The following is a 20,664-nucleotide window of genomic DNA, read 5'->3' on the forward strand; positions in this document are numbered from 1 at the left end:
GAAGTATAATTACAAGCCTTTCATGAGTGTCAAATGCTTTTATTGACAATTACAGGAAGTTGACGCAAAGAGTCAATATTTGCAGTGTTAACCCTTCTTTTTCAAGACCTCTGCAATCCGCCCTGGCATGCTGTCAATTAACTTCTGGGCCACATCCTGACTGATGGCAGCCAATTCTTGCATAATCAATGCTTGGAGTTTGTCAGAATTTGTGGGTTTTTGTTTGTTTGTCCACCCGCCTCTTGAGGATTGACAACAAGTTCTCAATGGGATTAAGGTCTGGGGAGTTTCCTGGCCATGGACCCAAAATATCGATGTTTTGTTCCCCGAGCCACTTAGTTATCACTTTTGCCTTATGTCAAGGTGCTCCATCATGCTGGAAAAGGCATTGTTCGTCACCAAACTGTTCCTGGATGGTTGGGAGAAGTTGCTCTCGGAGGATGTGTTGGTACCATTCTTTATTCATGGCTGTATTCTTAGGCAAAAGTGTGAGTGAGCTCCCTTGGCTGAGAAGCAACCCCAGACATGAATGGTCTCAGGATGCTTTACTGTTGGCATGACACAGGACTGATGGTAGTGCTCACCTTGTCTTCTCTGGACAAGCTTTTTTCCGGATGCCCCAAACAATCGGAAAGGGGATTCAGAGAAAATTACTTTTACCCCCGTCCACAGCAGTCCAATCCCTGTACCTTTTGCAGTCTGTCCCTGATGTTTTTCCTGGAGAGAAGTGGCTTCTTTGCTTCCCTTCTTGACACCAGGCCATCCTCCAAAAGTCTTCGCCTCACTGTGCGTGCAGATGCACTCACACCTGCCTGCTGCCATTCCTGAGCAAGTTGTGTACTGTTGGTGCCCTGATCCCACAGCTGAATCAACTTTAGGAGATGGTCCTGGCGCTTGCTGGACTTTCTTGGGTGCCCTGAAGCCTTCTTCACAACAATTGAACCGCTCTCCTTGAAGTTCTTGATCATGCGATAAATGGTTGATTTAGGTGCAATCTTACTGGCAGCAATATCTTTGCCTGTGAAGCCCTTTTTGTGCAAAGCAATGACGGCACGTGTTTCCTTGCAGGTAACCATGGATGACAGAGGAAGAACAATGATTCCAAGCACCACCCTCCTTTTGAAGCTTCCAGTCTGTTATTCGAACTCAAATCAGCATGACAGTGATCTCCAGCCTTGTCCTCGTCAACACTCACACCTGTGTTAACGAGAGAAACACTGACATGACATCGTCAGCTGGTCCTTTTGTGGCAGGGCTGAAATGAAGTGGGAATGTTTTTTGGGATTCAGTTCATTTGCATGGCAATGAGGGACTTTGCAATTAATTGCAATTCATCTGATCACTCTTCATAACATTCTGGAGTATATGCAAATTGCCATTATACAAACTGAGGCAGCAGACTTTGTGAAAATTAATATTTGTGTCATCATCAAAACGTTTGGCCATGAATGTACATAATTTTGCATTTCTGTGCCCATGAAAAAAAATATGGTGTTGCCTAAAATATTCATTTGAACATTTAATGAAGCAGTGCTAGAGTTAATAGCGCACCATCTCATACTTTTGTCCCGCTGATGGCCCATAAGGGGTCGATGGGTTTTGTATTCAGATAAGCTTTCAGAACATTCACAACTGGTCAATAAGCTCACAGTCGTATGGACAGGTTCCTACGTGCAGTGCAGGTCAGTCATATTTCCCTCTCCTTTTCATAAGAAAAATGCAACTTGTAGCCTATTGATACAGACTTTGCTTAGGCTATTGGTGCCAATCAATATATCCTAACATGCTGACCAGACAGCACGCATGTTGATTTTGTCCACCAAAACGCGATCAAGACACGCAGGTTGAAAAATCAAAACATTTGGAGAGAGGTCAAAAAGCATTAAACATTTATGGCAATTTAGCTAGCTAGCTTGCTGTTGCTAGCTAATTTGTCCTGGGATATAAACATTGGGTTGTTATTTTACCTAAAATGCACAAGGTCCTTTACTCCGTCAATTAATCCACAGATAAAAGCGTCAACCGAGACTTAAAATGGCAGGTGACAACTAACTTTAAGGTGCATTACCACCAACAACTGGACTGGAGTGTGGACCTCAGTTCATCTTTCAATCACCCACGTGGGAATATGCTCCTAAAAACCAATGAGATGGGAGAGGTGGGACTTGCAGCGCATCAAGCGTCATGAATAGAATCAAGTTCTATTTTAGCGCCTGGCTACGCAGATGCTCTTTGGCGCGTGCGAGCAGTGTGGGTGCAATGATTGAATAACATGTGTAAATTGATTTTGCGACCCGAGGAGTGCGGTCAGCATGTAATACTTTGACAAACTGCAGTGCAGACAGAATCTATAATCTGTCATGTGTTGAAAATGAATGAATCGGCACAGCTCTTGCTAAAGACAATTGTGATATTTGAGTAGGCTAAGCCTATTCAAGAAAATATCATAGGCCTAGTGTTATTATATTGATCATTCGATTCTATATCTACTAATTATTACAAGGTTGAAATAACATTTATTTATGTGCACATCTTTATTTTATTAATGAATGTATTAGTAGATTTATGGATTTTTAAAAACCTAGTTTTTCATCCAACCCCATTTGATTTATTCTGTCTAAAAGAAAGGTAAATGCAGCATTTATTGTATACAATATTCTGCCCATATGAACAAATGTATCCAGGGGCATAAGTTAACCAATATATATGAGAGCCTTCAGACAGGTTAAGCGAGTTTCCACACAGAAGAGATACGAGAGCATTCACGAGTGCATGGAGCCACCAACACACAAGCGTTGTTCCCCAGCCAGTCGCGTGCGAAAGAGTCGCCGACAAAGGAGTTTGCTTCTGCTGCAGCCTTCGAGGTAAAATATAACATGTTGCAGCAGTGCTTTGACAGACAGTGGTGAAACACTATAAAGCCAGTAAATTCTGATGAGTTCAAAACGTACTGGAATACCAATGAGGTGAAAAGGTCATTGTCCTTCACTGTGTCCCCAGATGGAGTTCACAGTTGTCACAGATGAGCCCGAGCAGAGCAGGAGCCATAATCCCATCTGTGCCAGAGTCCCAGTCTCGCATGCGCGCACCGATCCCCCCACTATCATCAAACCCACACACACAAGCTGACAGTGCTCTCTCTCTATCTCCCTTAGCAGCAGCACAGCCTCGAAAGCAGAAGAGAGATGGCAGATTATTGCTCTGCCACAGAGTGAATCAAAGTGAGGACGATGATACATTGACTGGTTAGAGAGGTGCTGCCAGTAAATGGACAGAGTGTGAGTGTGGCCTCTCGTTCTGTTGTTCTCCCCAAGACCCAATCCTGTGAGACTGCAGTGAGAGAAAAAAATAAGACAGGTGGGGAATACAGATAAGGTATTTGGTATTTTATTAGGATCCCCATTAGCTGCTGCTTTCTTCCTGGGGTCTACACAAAACATGACATTATAAAGAACATTAATAGACAAGAACAGCTCAAGGACAGAACTAAAAAAAGGCACACAGCCTACATATCAATACATACACACAAACTATCTAGGTCAAATAGGGGAGAGGCGTTGTGCCGTGAGGTGTTGCTTTATCTGGGTTGTTTAAACCAGGTTTGCTGTTTATTTGAGCAATATGATATGGAACGAAGTTCCATGCAATAATGGCTTTATGTAATACAGTACGCTTTCTTGAATTTGGGGACTGTGAAAAGACTCCTGGGGGCATGGTGGGGTAAGTGTGTGTCAAAGCTGTGTGTAAGTTGACTATGCAAACAATTTGGGATTTTCAACACATTAATGTTTCTTATAAAAGAAGTGATGGTGTCAGTCTCTCCTCAACTTTTAGCCAAGAGAGACTGGCATGCATATGATTTATATCAGCCCTCTGACTACAATGAAGAGCAAGACGTGCCACTCTGTTCTGGGCCAGCTGCAGCTTAACTAGGTCTTTCCTTGCCGCACTGGAACACACGACTGGACAATAATCAAGATTAGACAAAACTAGAGCCTGCAGAACTTGCTTTTTGGAGTGTGGTGTCAAAAAAGCAGAGCATCTCTTTATTACGGCCAGACCTCTCCCCATCTTTACAACCATTGAATCTATATGTTTTGACCATGGACAGTTTACAATCTAAGGTAACGCCAAGTAATTTAGTCTCCTCAACTTGTTCAACAGCCACACCAGTCATTACTAGATTCAGCTGAGGTCTAGAATTTAGGGAATGATTTGTACCAAATACAATTCTCTTGGTTTTAAAGACGTTCAGGTATTAAACCCCCTAGAGTCACACAGAGACATAATTTAGAATATTGAATAGCTCCCTGTGTTGATGCTACAGACTTAGCGTTTCTTGTAGTGGCTGCAGCTCAATCCCCTCTTTCCGCCGATATAAAGTTAGCGTCAGAAATATATGGCAAATAGAAATCCAATATGGATGGTGTTAAGAGATAGATGGGAGGTGTTGAACGGAGCTGAAGGGTGGGACTAATAACAAGATAACACATGTAAAATATACTGTGTACGTAAAATGTAAATTGGTTCAGAACTTTGGTGAAATAGCACCTTAAGAAACATTTGGCAAATAGAAATCAAACTGAATGGACAGATGAGGAGAGGTGGAGGGACTAAAAACAAACAAAATATAACTATTGTAAAATTGATTTAGTATGTATAAGCTGGAAGTAGAAGCCTAAGTGCTGTTATTTATTAGTTTACTCCAATTAGGCGGGAGTGGAAGGGTTTGTGTGTGTGTGTGTGTATATATTTCTATGTATGTAGGTATGTGTATGTACAGTGAGGGAAAAAGTATTTGATCCCCTGCTGATTTTGTACGTTTTCCCACTGACAAAGAAATGGTCAGTGTATCATTTTAATGGTAGGTTTATTTGAACAGTGAGAGACAGAATAACAACAAAAAAATCCAGAAAAACACATGTCAAAAATGTTATAAATTGATTTGTATTTTAATGGAGGGAAATGTGGTGGGTGAGGTGTCACTACAGACCCTGGTTCAATCCTGGGTTGTATCACATCTGGCTGTGATCGGGAGTCGCATAGGGCGACACACAATTGGCCCAGTGTCGTCCTGGTCAGGATTGGGACGGTGTAGGCTGTCATTGTAAATAAGAATTTGTTCTTACCTAACTTGCTAGTTAAATACAGGTTAAATAAAAATAAAAAAACTATGTGCGATCTAAGGGCTTAGTTAACAGACAACCTTGACCCATCACTGAGAATACACTCCAGTCATTTGGAGAACTGAATAGTTATACTAATCTCTGTTTTTGCAGGATAGCAATTAAGCGATCTGAATATTCCTCTGCTTGGCTTCAGTAAAAGTCTGGGGGGGTAATTTCACCCCCCGGCAGGCGTTTAGCACAAAGTCGGCAGCCAGAGTATTGCTGAATCAAGGCGATGTGCAGTTGCTATCTGGATGGCATCGTTAAAGCAAAGAAACGCCGGTCCATTCAGAGCACATTCCAGGAGTGCACCTCTCTGCAGACCTCATACAGGCGGACTGGCATAACACTGGCGTGCAAATCTCCCTCACAGTAAATGATTTGATGGACAGTGGCAGAGAGCGCTGAGGTCAAATCCAGCAGCATTTTCACCATTATCCCAGAGATGGATTATTCTCGGCTCAGAGCTGTAGCCGATCGGCTCCTTTTACTTTTTTTCTCAGCGTCTGGAGCCAGTGTCTGCTGCCAGCCAGGGCTGGAGCATAGATAGCACTCCGTCTGTCTATCTATCTAGGCTTGGTAATCCTATCTGACAGGAGGTTGTCAGCCATTTTGCAGGAACCTGTGGTGTTAAAAACACATAAGATTGAGTCCACACCACTCAACCCATCTCGTAGGCTTAGATACATCTCTCAGTAAAACATTTCTTCCTTGACCATCTCTCTCTCCCCTCTGGAATGGTTATCCATCGAGCGGGGGAGTAGTGAGAGTGTCGGCCACTGCAGTGAAGATACAGAGAGAAAGAGAAACAGAGAGAGACAGAGATGGAGGCTGACTAACTCTGACACCCATCGAATGTTAACCTCAAAACATGGCTAGTAGCAAAATGTAGGACTGATTGACTGTAGTCTGTTAATCTGCAGTGTCTCTTGACATGGGAAGATGTATCTGTATAGCCCTCACCCATGGCACAGACAGGGCTGGAGAGAGTGGTACTCTATTTCCTACTCTGGGCCCATTGGGCTCTGGTCCAAAGTAGTGCACTATAGGAATAGGGTGCCATTCTGGGATGCAGCCTATACATCGCATACATACTACACATCTATAATACATCTATTGCAATCTATATATAAATTGGGGTTACAGGGGTGGAGAAAGATCAGGGGCATTACTTCTAGGAGGCCTGGAGAGAAAGTAGTTCTAAATTTCAATATTATTGAAATTGGGGTTAATGGCGAGTCAGCTGACAGCCACGTCTTCCAGAGCCTGGTTAATGGGTGGGCATTCGAGATTTGTAGTTCTTTGTTGTATTCTATGTTTTCTATTTCTATGTTGTTAGGTTCTAGTTTTGTATTTCTATGTTGGGGGTTGTTTGGGATGATCTCCAATTAGAGGCAGCTGGTCCTCATTGTCTCTATTTGGAGATCATACTCAAGTAAGGGTTTTTCCCACCTGGGTTTGTGGGAGATTGTTTTTTGAGTAGTGTATGTTTCACCTCTGCGTCACGGTTTGCTGTTTTGTTTATGTATTGCATAGTTTCACAGTGTAAATAAAATGTGGAAGGACACACACGCTGCACTTTGGTCCCCTTCTCCTTACGGCAACCGTGACAAAGACATGGAATTTTTACTATGATTAACAGTCAGGAATTGTGAAAAACTGAGTTTAAATGTATTTGGCTAAGGTGTATGTAAACCTCCAACTTCAACTGTATGTGTAAAACAGCCGAGGCGATAGAGCAACGAACCTGGAATAAAAAAGTAAATGTGTATGGGTGGAGAGAGGGTTGGATTTACAGGTTTACTCGCTCTGGATTGTCAGTACTGCATGTATTCTTTGCTATCGTGCCAGGGTCGATTGTGAGTTAAAATTATTTTCCCTTTATGGGTAGTGTGATGACTAAGACTTATTTTTACCTGCAGTCATTAGCGGCTGTTAGAATGCATGTTCCTTATTGCTTCTTGTTGGACTATAACAGGATATAATAAGGACTACATGAAATATGTCTCTCTGCCGAAAGGCAGCGTGCATGTAAATGGACAAAAGAAAAGGTCTTGCGATATTTATAGGCATTTATCTTAATGTTTTCAAACAATTGGATCCAATGAACTAACAAGACTGGGCTGACATGCTCATAGCCTTTGCTAGGACTTTCTCAATATGAGCATGAAACTATATTGTGCTCTTATTAGTTATAGTAATATTATCTATTATTATTTCATTTTTGTGACTGTTTTCCATGTTATTTGGTTAGTTGTCTTAGGTCTTAGTGACAACAGACGTCCTAGATATGGGGGAAGTTTTAGTGGGTTGAATATTAAAGACAATTGGAGGTTTACACAGTTCCAGATACCGTTTTCTTAACAGGGCAAGTACTATGGTATAACTATATGGACACTTAATCATCATGGTGCTTTTTAATTTTAAGTTTAAAAACATTGGTTGTGTTAAGTATAATTGACACTTGGGTATTATGGTAAATGGGGAAATAAGTATAGCCAGTTAAAATTGCAATGACTTAGCAGATCATAAAAAAAGAAGATACAGGTTTTCCAGGAGAAATAATATATATATTCTTTATAGGAAACTCAATCTACAAATATAGATGAGGTTGGATGAGAAAAGGACTGGGAGGGAGAAATATATGTTGTCATGGGCAAAGAATGGCAAAAGGAGTTAATTAACAACAATTTTGATCTAATTGTGCAAACTCTGAAAACAGATCCTCAAGGAAAAAGGATCCTTTGAAATATGCTATTGGCCCAAAAACAGATCTGGCTAATTAATCTATATGGGACAAATAATGATGATCCACACTTCCTCGAAAATACACTGCTCAAAAAAATAAAGGGAACACTTAAACAACACATCCTAGATCTGAATGAAAGAAATAATCTTATTAAATACTTTTTTCTTTTCATAGTTGAATTTGCTGACAACAAAATCACACAAAAATAATCAATGGAAATCCAATTTATCAACCCATGGAGGTCTGGATTTGGAGTCACACTCAAAATGAAAGTGGAAAACCACATTACAGGCTGATCCAACTTTGATGTAATGTCCTTAAAACAAGTCAAAATGAGGCTCAGTAGTGTGTGTGGCCTCCACGTGCCTGTATGACCTCCCTACAACGCCTGGGCATGCTCCTGATGAGGTGGCGGATGGTCTCCTGAGGGATCTCCTCTCAGACCTGGACTAAAGGATCCGCCAACTCCTGGACAGTCTGTGGTGCAACGTGGCGTTGGTGGATGGAGCGAGACATGATGTCTCAGATGTGCTCAATTGGATTCAGGTCTGGGGAACAGGCGGGCCAGTCCATAGCATCAATGCCTTCCACTTGCAGGAACTGCTGACACACTCCAGCCACATGAGGTCTAGCATTGTCTTGCATTAGGAGGAACCCAGGGCCAACCGCACAAGCATATGGTCTCACAAGGGGTCTGAGGATCTCATCTCGGTACCTAATGGCAGTCAGGCTACCTCTGGCGAGCATATGGAGGGCTGTGCGGCCCCTCAAAGAAATGCCACCCCACACCATGACTGACCCACCGTCAAACCGGTCATGCTGGAGAATGTTGCAGGCAGCAGAACGTTCTCCACGGCGGCTCCAGACTCTGTCACGTCTGTCACGTGCTCAGTGTGAACCTGCTTTCATCTGTGAAGAGCACAGGGCGCCAGTGGTGAATTTGCCAATCTTGGTGTTCTCTGGCAAATGCCAAACGTCCTGCACGGTGTTGGGCTGTAAGCACAACCCCCACCTGTGGACGTCGGGCCCTCATACCACCCTCATGGAGTCTGTTTCTGACCGTTTGAGCAGACACATGCACATTTGTGGCCTGCTGGAGGTCATTTTGCAGGGCTCTGGCAGTGCTCCTCCTGCTCCTCCTTGCACAAAGGCGGAGGTAGCGGTCCTGCTGCTGGGTTGTTGCCCTCCTACGGCCTCCTCCACGTCTCCTGATGTACTGGCCTGTCTCCTGGTAGCGCCTCCATGCTCTGGACACTACGCTGACAGACACAGCAAACCTTCTTGCCACAGCTCGCATTGATGTGCCATCCTGGATGAGCTGCACTACCTGAGCCACTTGTGTGGGTTGTAGACTCCGTCTCATGCTACCACTAGAGTGAAAGCACCGCCAGCATTCAAAAGTGACCAAAACATCAGCCAGGAAGCATAGGAACTGAGAAGTGGTCTGTGGTCCCCACCTGCTGAACCACTCCTTTATTGGGGGTGTCTTGCTAATTGCCTATAATTTCCACCTGTTGTCTATTCCATTTGCACAACAGCATGTGAAATTTATTGTCAATCAGTGTTGCTTCCTAAGTGGACAGTTTGATTTCACAGAAGTGTGATTGACTTGGAGTTACATTGTGTTGTTTAAGTGTTCCCTTTATTTTTTTGAGCAGTATATATATAATAATCTATTGAGCTCACAAGCAACGTATGAATCTATTATGGTGGGAGATGATAATACGGTTTTAAGTACCTCAATAGATCGTAAAGGAAATCACTCTACAAACTATCACCCTCAAGCACTGAAGGAGATCATGAAGATCATGGATACATTAGAACTAGTGGATATATAGAGGTTGAAAAACCCTGACCTAGTGAGATATACATGGAGGAGGCTTAATGAAGTTAGCCGTCTTAAAATACTTCCTGGTCTCATTCTTGCTGGCATCAAAAGTATTAATAGGATACCAAATTGGCCTCCATTTAACTCGTACGGAATTTCCATGTGGACGGGGATAGTGGCAATTTTATCAAAGCATACTGGATTACAAAGTGTTCTTAACTAAAACAAAAGGATTAATAATCAACTTTTTTCTGCACAACATACAGCACCAGTCAAAAAACACCTACTCATTCCAGGGGTGCTTTATTTTTACTATTTTCTACATTGAAGAATAATAGTGAAGACATCGAAACTATGAAATAACACAACATGTAGTAACCAAGAAACAAATCAACATTTATTTTATATTTGAGATTCTTCAAAGTAGCCAACCTTTGCCTTGATGACAGCTTTGTACACTCTTGGCATTCTCTCAACCAGCTTCACCTGGAATGCTTTTCCAATAGTCTTGAAGGAGTTCGCAAATATGCTGAGCACTTGTTGGCTGCTTTTCCACTGACATGTGTATGTGGCTGCTATGAAAGTGAACTGTGTTTTGCGTGTGATCAGGGGTGTATTCATTCCACTGATTCTGTTAAAAACATAACTGAATTTGTCAAATAGAAACTCTTGTTTGCAACAGTTCGATTAATAATTACACCCTAGATCAGCTAGATGCATGCAAGAGTGCAAAGTGGTGTTGAATGTGTCACTGTCTGTCACTGACATTGATTACTCCAATTTCTCTCCTGACCTGTGTACCTACAGTGCATTCAGAAAGTGTTCTGACCCCTTCCCTTTTTCCACATTTTGTTACGTTACAGCCTTATTTTAAAATGGATTAAATAAAATACAAAAAATCCTCAATCTACACACAATACCCCATAACGACAAAGCGAAAACAGGTTTAGACATTTTTGAAACTGTATAATAAAATTAAAACAGAAATCCCTTATGTAAATAGGTATTCAGACCCTTTGCTGTAAGACTCGAAATTGAGCTCAGGTACATCCTGTTTCCATTGATCATCCTTGATATGTTTCTAAAACTTTGTTGGAGTCCACTTCTGGTAAATTCAATTGATTGGACATGATTTGGAAAGGCACACACCTGTCTATATAAGGTCCCACAGTTGACAGTGCATGTCAGAACAAAAACCATGAAATGAGGTCGAAGGAATTGTCCAGAGAGATCAGAGACAGGATTGTGTCGAATAACAGATCTGGGGAAGGGTACCAAAACATTTCTGCAGCATTGAAGGTCCCCAAGAACACAATGGCCTCCATCCTTTTTAAATGGAAGAAGTTTTGGGGGTGACCAAGAACCCAATGGTCACTTAGTGGCAGGAACTGGGAGACTAGTCAGGATCAAGGGAAAGATTAATGGAGCAAAGTACAGAGGACATCCTTGATGAAAACCTTCTACAGAGCGCTCAGGACCTCAGACTAGGGCGAAGGTTCACCTTCCAACAGGACAAGTCTCTGAATGTCCTTGAGTGGCCCAGCCAGAGCCCAGACTTGAACCCGATCAAGCATCTCTGGAGAGACCTGAAAATAGCTGGGCAGCGATGCTCCCCATCCAACCTGACAGAGCTTGAGAGGCTCTGCAAAGAAGAATGGGAGAAACTCCCCAAATACAGGTTTGCCAAGCTTGTAGCGTCATAGCCAAGAAGACTCTAGGCTGTAATCGCTGCCAAAGGTGCTTCAACAGTAAAGTGTCTGAATTATGTCAAATGTGATATAATTATTTTTTTTTGCTTTGTCATTATGGGGTATTGTGTGTAGAATGATGAGGGGGGAAAAAACTATTTAATCAACTTTTGAATAAGGCTGTAACGTAACAATGTATTATATGTTTAATGTGTTTCCATCACATTTTCAAATATACCGATAGTTTTGTCACAAACTGTGCTTACTGGTCTTGGGAACCTGCGCTCTAGCCAACAACTCGCAGATACAGTGCAGGTAAACTAGTCTAGTAACATGATGAGATTATTTGGACGTTCATTTGTCAAATGAACGTCCAACATCAATCATCATGTCACCAGAATAAGACCCTTGATATTTTTTGGAAAGCAGCATCAAGCTCATCACCCCGTGAAGTTCCTCATAACTTATTTCCCTTATAGCCTAATAAACTGCATGCTTTACCAAGTCGTAGCGGGAGGACCACACACCACATCATCGCTCAACTTCAAGTTTATTTCGATATAATGATTATGCTGAACAAAAATAAAACGCATGATTTATGAGCTGAAATAAAAGATCCCAGAAATGTTCCACACACACACACACACACACACACACACACACACACACACACACACACACACACACACACACACACACACACACACACACACACACACACACACACACACACACACACACACACACACACACCATCAGATGTTAATTTACCCTGAACAAAAATATAAACGCAACATGTTAAGTGTTGGTCCCATGTTTCATGGCTTTAAATAAAAGATCCCAGAAATGTTGCATACGCACAAAAAGCTTATTTCTCTCAACTGTTGTGCACAAATCGCTGCCCGCACCCGCCCGACTAGCATGACAACTGTGGACGGTTCTGACTTAGAATATGTGGACAACTACAAATACCTAGGTGTCTGGCTTGACTGTAAACTCTCCTTCCAGACTCATATTAAACATCTACAATCCAAAATAAAAATGTATTTCGCAACAAAGCCTCCTTCACTCATGCTGCCAAACATACCCTCGTAAAATTGACTATCCTACCGATCCTTGATGATGTCATTTACAAAATAGCCTCCAACACTCTACTAGGCAAGCTGGATGCAGTCTATAACAGTGCCATCCGTTTTGTCACCAAAGCCCCATATACTACCCACCACTGCGACCTATATGCTCTCGTCGGCTGGCCCTCGCTACATATTCGTTGCCAGACCCACCAGCTCCAGGTCATCTATAAGCCTTTGCTAGGTAAAGCTCCGCCTTATCTCAGCTCACTGGTCACCATAGCAGCACCCACCCGTAGCACGCGCTCCAGCAGGTATATTTCACTGGTCATCCCCAAAGCCAACACCTCCTTTGGCGCCTTTCTTTCCAGTTCTCTGCTGCCAATGACTGGAACGAATTGCAAAAATCGCTGAAGTTGGAGACATATCTCCATCACTAACTTTAAGCATCAGCTATCTGAACAGCTTACCGATCGCTGCAGCTGTACAGTACACAGCCCATCTGTAAATAGCCCATCCAATCAACCTACCTCATCCCCATATTGTTTTTATTACTTTTTTGCTCTTTTGCACATCAGTATTTCTACTTGCACATCCATCACACCAGTGTTAATTTGCTAAATTGTAATTACGTCGCTACTATGGCCCATTTATTGTCTTACCTCCTTAAGCCATTTGCACACACTGTATAGACTTTCTATTGTGTTATTGACTGTACGTTTGTTTATTTCATGTGTAACTGTGTTGTTTGTGTTGCACTGCTTTACTTTATCTTGGCCAGGTCGCAGCTGCAAATGAGAACTTGTTCTCAACTGGCCTACCTGGTTAAATAAAGGTGAAATAAAATGTAAAAAATTATCCTATGCCAAGATAATAATCGACCTGACAGCATGTGGCATATCAAGATTAAACAGCATGATCATTACACAGGTGCACCTTGTGCATGGGGACAATAAAAGTCCACTTTTGTCACACAACACCACAGATGTCTAAAGTTTTGAGGGAGTGTGCAACTGGCATGCTGACTGCAGGAATTCCCACCAGAGCTGGTGGCAGAGAATTTAATTTATGAATTTCTCCACCATAAGCCGCCTCCAACGTAATTTTAGATAATTTTGCAGTACGTCCAACCAGCCTCACAACCGCAAACCACATGTATGAGGTCGTGTGGGCGAGCGGTTTACAAATGTCAACATGGTGAACAGAGTGCCCCATGGAGGCGATGGGGTTATGGTATGGGCAGGCAAAAGCTACGGACAACGAACACAATTGCCTTTTATTGATGGCAATTTGAATGTACAGAGATACCGTGACGAGATCCTGAGGCCCATTGTCGTGCCGGTCATCCGCAGCCATCACCTCATGTTTCAGCATGATAATGCACGGGCCCATGTCACAAGGATCTGTACACAATTCCTGGAATTGTAGCACTTATATTTTTTGTTCAGTATATACATTTTTGCGCATAAAAAGTGTTTCCACCTCCATTTCTCCCATAATTAATTGTACAGACACAAAACGATACCACCGTGTCGAACAACCTAATTATCTGTTGGCATTTATCAAATTGTACCGAAACTTCCTGTTTCCATCCCAGCTGTCATGATTTTGTTTTATACGGTAGGACTTTACTCGCATAAAAAAAACGTTAGTGAAATGGATTCTCAAAGCAAACAAAGTTTGGAGTCAAATAAAGATCCTTTGAAGCTTAAACCAGTGGTCAAAGTCTGTCGGCTGTGACTGCAGCTCGAGCCGCATAGACAAATGCAAACAAGAGGCAACCCTCCTTTAGATTCCACTCTAGTTTTTTACACCTTGTGATTTTTTTCCTCTGCCTGGCACCGTTTTAAACTGATAAAAGTCAAATGAAAAAAATATTGTATAAAACTGAACGTATGTGGGGGAGGACAAAATGGGGAGGCGGAGAACGGGGGAGGCAGAAACTGCTGACAGCAGGTAAACAAAGAGAATTTTCGGGGGAGAGAGTGTGAAACTAAGCAGCTCCGCCACAAGCGCTTCTGTCAGAGTTCCCCTCACACTGATAACAATTATAGTGGCTGAACACCCTCATTATTTATTGAGAGGCGAGTACACAGGACTGATTGAAAACAAAAAAGGAAAAGAACAGCAAGAGCAACAGTAAAGGATCCACTATTTGAGGGGGAGAAAAATAAGAGAAAAAAGGTATGGATTTGTAGTGATAGCGGTGATTTGACCGGGAGGCCATTGATCAAGCGGTTGATAGAGGACAGAAAATCTTTTGGTTTGATTCAGGTTGCTTAAGAAATCAAAACCTTTAATAGGGGTTGATGAGGGAACTGGGTAGAAATATGAGAAGCATACCAATCAGCCCAAATTAGTAACAGGCACCCAAATAAAATCTGAGTGAAATTAGCATAACTGTGGCACCATGACGAAATGAATCAAAAAAAGGATCCTTACCTGGGAGCCTTGTCTTGAGCTGCTGGTGGCAATGATGGCAGGAACTTCAAAGAACGAGAGAGAAAAAGAAAATCACAAATCAAAATGAAACACTGAAATCACTGAAAGCCTGACAATGAATTGTTTATTTATTTAATTTAACCTTTAACTAGGCAAGTCAAACCATTTAGACTGGTTGACAGAAATGTGCACCAAAGATATATATTGTCCCGAGGGGTTTATAGTCACGACTCTAATCAGTATAAAGGAACCTGCCTAATGAAACATCATTGGGGCCCATCATAGCAGAAAGGTTAGTTAGCAGGAGATTTAACAGACCCTCAGGGAGGAAGCGCTTTCCCGTATGTGTCTGTGTTTGTTTCTGATAGTACGCAGTCTGTGTGCACCACCATTCATCTATGAAAGTTTGCAATTAGACCATGGGGAGCCTATATCCAATTTTAATGCTATCGATTCAAGGCAAAAGGGGCCTTCGCATGAGGATACCAAATCAATACTGAGGATCAAAACAGCAGTTTGGAGAATATATTTCTATACTAGTCAATTTGACATTAGCTGGCTGCTGTGTGTGTGTGTGTGTGTGTTGGGGCTTCTAACAGCTTCATATCTAAATGTAATTACCAGATAGAGTTGAAGAGTCACATTTCCCGTATTGTGTAAAATAGCCTTCCGAGGCTCAAACACACAGAAAGAGAGACAAAGAGAGAGGTGTTGATTAAGAAGCAGGAGCCCTAGTCTGAGGAGAAACCAGCCAGGACACAGCATATAGCCTTATGAATATACTACTGCCTAGCACAAGCCTGGGCAACTCCAGTCCTCAGGGGCCTGATTGGTGTCACACTTTTTCCCCAGTCCCAGCTAACAAACCTGACTCCAATAATGAACTAACAATGATCTTCAGTTAAAAATGCAATTCGTTTAAAATCAGGTTTGTTTGCTAGGGATGGGGGAAAAGTGTAAGACCAATCAGGCCCCCGAGGACTATACTTTATATGTACTTAACACCACTAAACATTTTCCACATCTGTGTTGTAGATTCCATATTATAAACTGGGTGGTTCGAGCTCGGAATGCTGATTGGCGTTGCATTGTGCCTAAGAACATCCCTGGCCGCATACCACACCCCCTCGTGCCTTATTGCTTACATTTTTTGGAACGTGTATTTTTAGAGTATGTGAATCTGTGGCAATAGAAACGCAACCTCGGAATTGCTGGTGACATCTTCTTACCAACTGAGCCACACAGGAGATACATTTCATCAACCAACCCACACATTATGTACACTGAGAAAGAGTCAATCGTTTCTACCTGCAACTACTAAAGACTCATTCCTCTACTGAATAATGAGGAAATGAGCAAATTATGGTGCACTGCATTATTGTTTCATGTTAAAGACATGGCAGCTAATTGTAATGGAGCTAATGTACTGAAATATGGTGAATTAAATAGAATTGTTAAGCCAAGATTCATGAAATATGAATTTATGAGTACAAAACTCTTGTTGAATAATTATATCATTATATCCAACCTTGATGGCCTATCAGCAGGACAATAGACCCTTACCAAGTTAATCAAATGCATTGTTTTCTAACCACATCTGGATGGACCCATAACGAATTACTATGGGAATAAATATCACTGAATGACAGAAATATTGGAATAAAGTAGGCTAATGAAGGCAACAAATAGTTGGAACACACAATTGTTATAATAGGATTTGCAGCAATAGCCTACCCGCGTGTGGTCAACTATTTCAGCACCGTTTCACGCTGCTCTGAGACAAGCATGGGGACTGGTCTTGATAAATCAATGAGATTATTATGTTCACTGAATCTCCGGTTGGGCCAGTCACGTTGCACAGCGCCATATTTTCCTAACGGAAACCCTGAGGGTTTCGTTTTTCTTGGAAAAGAAACAATAATCAAATGAATTAAGCTACATTTCTTAAAATCAATCCCATATACTATGTTCTTACAAAAAAAATGTAATTCTCTAGTACAGCCAATATTAAAACAGTCAAATGCTTCTCAAAAATGCCTTCTGGTGGTCTAACTAACACTAATCAGCCTTATGGAAACAATGGCTGACACTTAAATAACGTGCCATAGAATTCTGCGGCAGCCCGCAAGGTGTTCTGCAATACGACACAATTCTTAAAAGAACTACTGTATGTCCATTAGCCCTACACCATTTCACCCACACAGTAACATTGTAAAGGAAACAATGCATTTTCTCTGTGACAATCCAGCTGTGTCCCCATAATTTCAACTGGACAGATGTTCAATAGGGCATGGAAAACAAACATTTCAGTTTCTTATTGAAAACACCTGAAGTGCTCAGATTAGAATGCCATTTTTTTCCCCTTATTACATTTCCAAGCAAGAAACCAAAAATTGTCACTCAAACAGAAGGGAGGCAACTAACAAAGAGTCACCAATAACAAACAAAACAAGTGCAGTTCTAGGAGGGCTTCTGAAAGACACTCATGGGGGTGTCCACTAGCAACAACAACTGGGACCTAAAAGACATCCACATTGAGGGCCCACTAAATTTTCCCAAGAGAAGTCAAACAAAATTAAAACTCACACCAAACTTAAAAGACAGGAAGCAAACCAAAAAATGTGGAGCAAAATGAAAACAGGGACGAACCAATAAAGGAGAGCCAACTTAAGGTGTTAACCCTCCACATCACTCACACCAACTGAAGCACTGAGCCAGCCAATCTTAAATCTCACCTGTGCCGGCACAGGTGAAACACCTTCTGACATATGAGATGACAAGGCAGCACAGGTGTAACATATACTGACTAACGTAGTGACACCAATCGATGTGCCCAACTAGCTAACGTCCAACCTCAAAATATAAATGGAAAAACCAAAGCTCGTATCACCTTCCCCCCCTTAAGACAACAAATATATCCTACTTTTTTGGTTGGACAAGTTCTCACAACCATCGGAAAACAACTACCATTTCACAACATGATCAACGTTAATGCGTCACTATTTAAACGCGTCACCTTTTTTTGTACAGTACCAGTCAAAAGTTTGTACACAACTACTCATTCAAGGGTTTTCTTTATTTTTACTATTTTCTACATTGTAGAATAATAGTGACGACATCAAAATTATGAAATAACCCATATGGAATCACGTAGTAACCAAGAAAGTGTTAAAGAAATCAAAATATATTTTATAATTAGATTCTCTCAATCAGCTTCATGAGGAATGCTTTTCCAACAGTCTTGAAGGAGTTCCTTCACTCTGCGGTCCAACTCATCCCATCTCAAATTGGGTTGAGGTTGGGTGATTGTGGAGGCCAGGTCATCTGATGCAGCACTCCATCACCCTCCTTCTTGGTCAAATATCCCATACACAGCCTGGAGGTGTGTTGGGTCACTGTCCTGTTGAAAAACAAATTACAGTCCCACTAAGCGCAAATCAGATGAGATGGTGTATTGCTGCAGAATGCTGTGCTAGCCATGCTGGTTAATGTGCCTTGAATACTAAATAAATCACAGACAGAGTCACCAGCAAAGCACCCCCACACCATCACACTTCGTCCTCCATGCTTCACGGTGGGAACCACACATGCGGAGATCATCCGTTCACTTACTCTGTGTCTCACAAAGACATGGCGGTTGGAATCAAAAATCTCAAATGTGGACTTATCAGACAAAAAGGACAGATTTACAGCAGTCTAATGTCTATTGCTCATTTTTCTTGGCCTAAACAAGTCTCTTCTTCTCATTGATGTCCTTTAGAATGAGCATGTAACGTAACAAAATGTGGAAAAAGTTAAGGGGTCTGAATACTTTTTCCACATTTTGTTATATTACAGCTTGATTCCAAAATATATTAAGTACATATTTCCTGAATCTACACACAATACCACTTAATGACGAACCTAAAACAGGTTTTTAGAAATTGGTGCAAATGTATTAAAAATAAAAACAGAAATAATGTATTTACATAAGTATTCAGACCCTTTGCTATGAGAGCTCAGGTGCATCCTGTTTCTATTGATCATCCTTGACATGTTTCTACAACTTAATTGGGGTCCACCTGTGGTAAATTCAATTGATTGGACATGATTAGGAAAGGCACAAACCTGTCTATATAAGGTTCCACAGTTGACAGTGCATGTCAGAGCAAAAACCAAGCCATTAATCGAAGGAATTGCTCCAAAACAGGATTGTGTCAAGGCACAGATCTGGGGAATGGTACCAAAACATTTCTGCAGCATTGAAGGTCCCAAAGAATACAATGGCCTCCATCATTCTTAAATTAAAGAGGTTTGGAACCACCAAGACTCTTCCTAGAGCTGGCCGCCGGGTCAAACTGAGCAATCCGTGGAAAAGAGCATTGGTCAAGGAGGTGACCAAGACCCGATGGTCACTCTGACAGAGCTCCAGAGTTCCTCTGTGGAGATGGGAGAACCTTCCAGAAGGACATTCATATCTGCAGCACTCCACCAATCAGGCCTTTATGGTAGAGTGGCCAGACAGAAGCCACTAATCAGTAAAAAGGCATGACAGCCCACTTAGAGTTTGCCAAAAGGCACCTCATGAACTTTCAGACCATAAAAAAACAAGATTCTCTGGTCTGATGAAACCAAGATTGAACTCTTTGGCCTGAATGCCAAGCGCCACGTCTGGAAGAAACTTGGCACCATCCCTTATGGTGAAGCATGGTGGTGGCAGCATCATGCTGTGGGGATGTTTGTCATCGGCAGGGACTGGGAGACTAGTCAGGATCGAGGGAAAGATGAACAGAGAAAAGTACAGAGAGATCCTTGATGAAAACCTGCTCAAGAGCGCTCAGACTGGGGCGAAGGTTCACCTTTCAATAGGACAACGACCCTAAGCACACAGACAAGACATTGCAGGAGTGGCTTTGGGACAAGTCTCTGAATGTCCTTGAGTGGCCCAGCCAGAGCCCAGACTTAAACCAAAATGAACATCTTTGTACAGACCTGAAAATAGCTGTGTAGCCACGCTCCCCATCCAACCTGACAGAGCTTGAGAGGATCTGCAGAGAAGAATGGGAGAAACCTCCCAAATACAGGTGTGCCAAGCTCGTAGAGTCATACCTAAGAAGACTTGAGGCTGTAATCGCTGCCAAAGGTGCTTCAACAAAGTACTGAGTAAAGGGTCTGAATACTTATGTAAATGTGATATTCAGTGTTTTATACATTTGCAGAAAGTTCTAAAAACCTGTTTTTGCTTTGTCATGATAGGGTATTGTGTGTAGATTGATGAGGGGAAAAAAATGCAATCCATTTTAAAATAAGGCTGTAATGTAACAAAATGTGGAAAAGTAAAGGGGTCTGAATACTTTTTTAACACAAAATGGGGAAGTATGACTGACTTTAAATTCTCATGGTCCTTAACCTTAGCACTACCGATCAAAAAGGCATGCTTGATTCTTCGCGAATTTAACATGGCTTTGTGATTCTGTCTTTAGTAATTTACGTAACTGTTGTCTGTATGACTCTGGAACCAACACGTAAGCCCGAAGGACAGCAGCTTTAACAATGTCATAATCTAAACTCTGGTCAAGAGATAAAGTGGCGTATACTTTCCAGTGGTGTAAAGTACTGAAGTAAGAATACTTTAATGTACTAATTAAGTAGTTTATGGGGGTATCTGTACTGTCCTTCACTATTAAAATTTGACAACTTTTAGTTCACACATTTCTAAAGAAAATAATGCACTTTTTCC

The 20,664-nt window shown here is 41.8% G+C and overlaps 1 protein-coding gene across 1 annotated transcript in view; it reads right to left on the reverse strand.

Annotated features, from left to right (window-relative positions):
• The window catches only part of LOC115162865 (beta-1,3-glucosyltransferase), a 171,822-nt gene that overhangs the window by 128,803 nt on the left and 22,355 nt on the right, over nt 1-20,664 (reverse strand). Inside the window, exon 2 of the mRNA XM_029714324.1 lies at nt 14,946-14,989. Coding sequence (XP_029570184.1) covers nt 14,946-14,989 — 44 coding nt within the window. The remainder of the gene's footprint in view (nt 1-14,945; nt 14,990-20,664) is intronic.

The sequence above is a fragment of the Salmo trutta genome, chromosome 26, assembly GCF_901001165.1.
Source record: "Salmo trutta chromosome 26, fSalTru1.1, whole genome shotgun sequence".
Classification (NCBI taxonomy): domain Eukaryota; kingdom Metazoa; phylum Chordata; class Actinopteri; order Salmoniformes; family Salmonidae; genus Salmo; species Salmo trutta.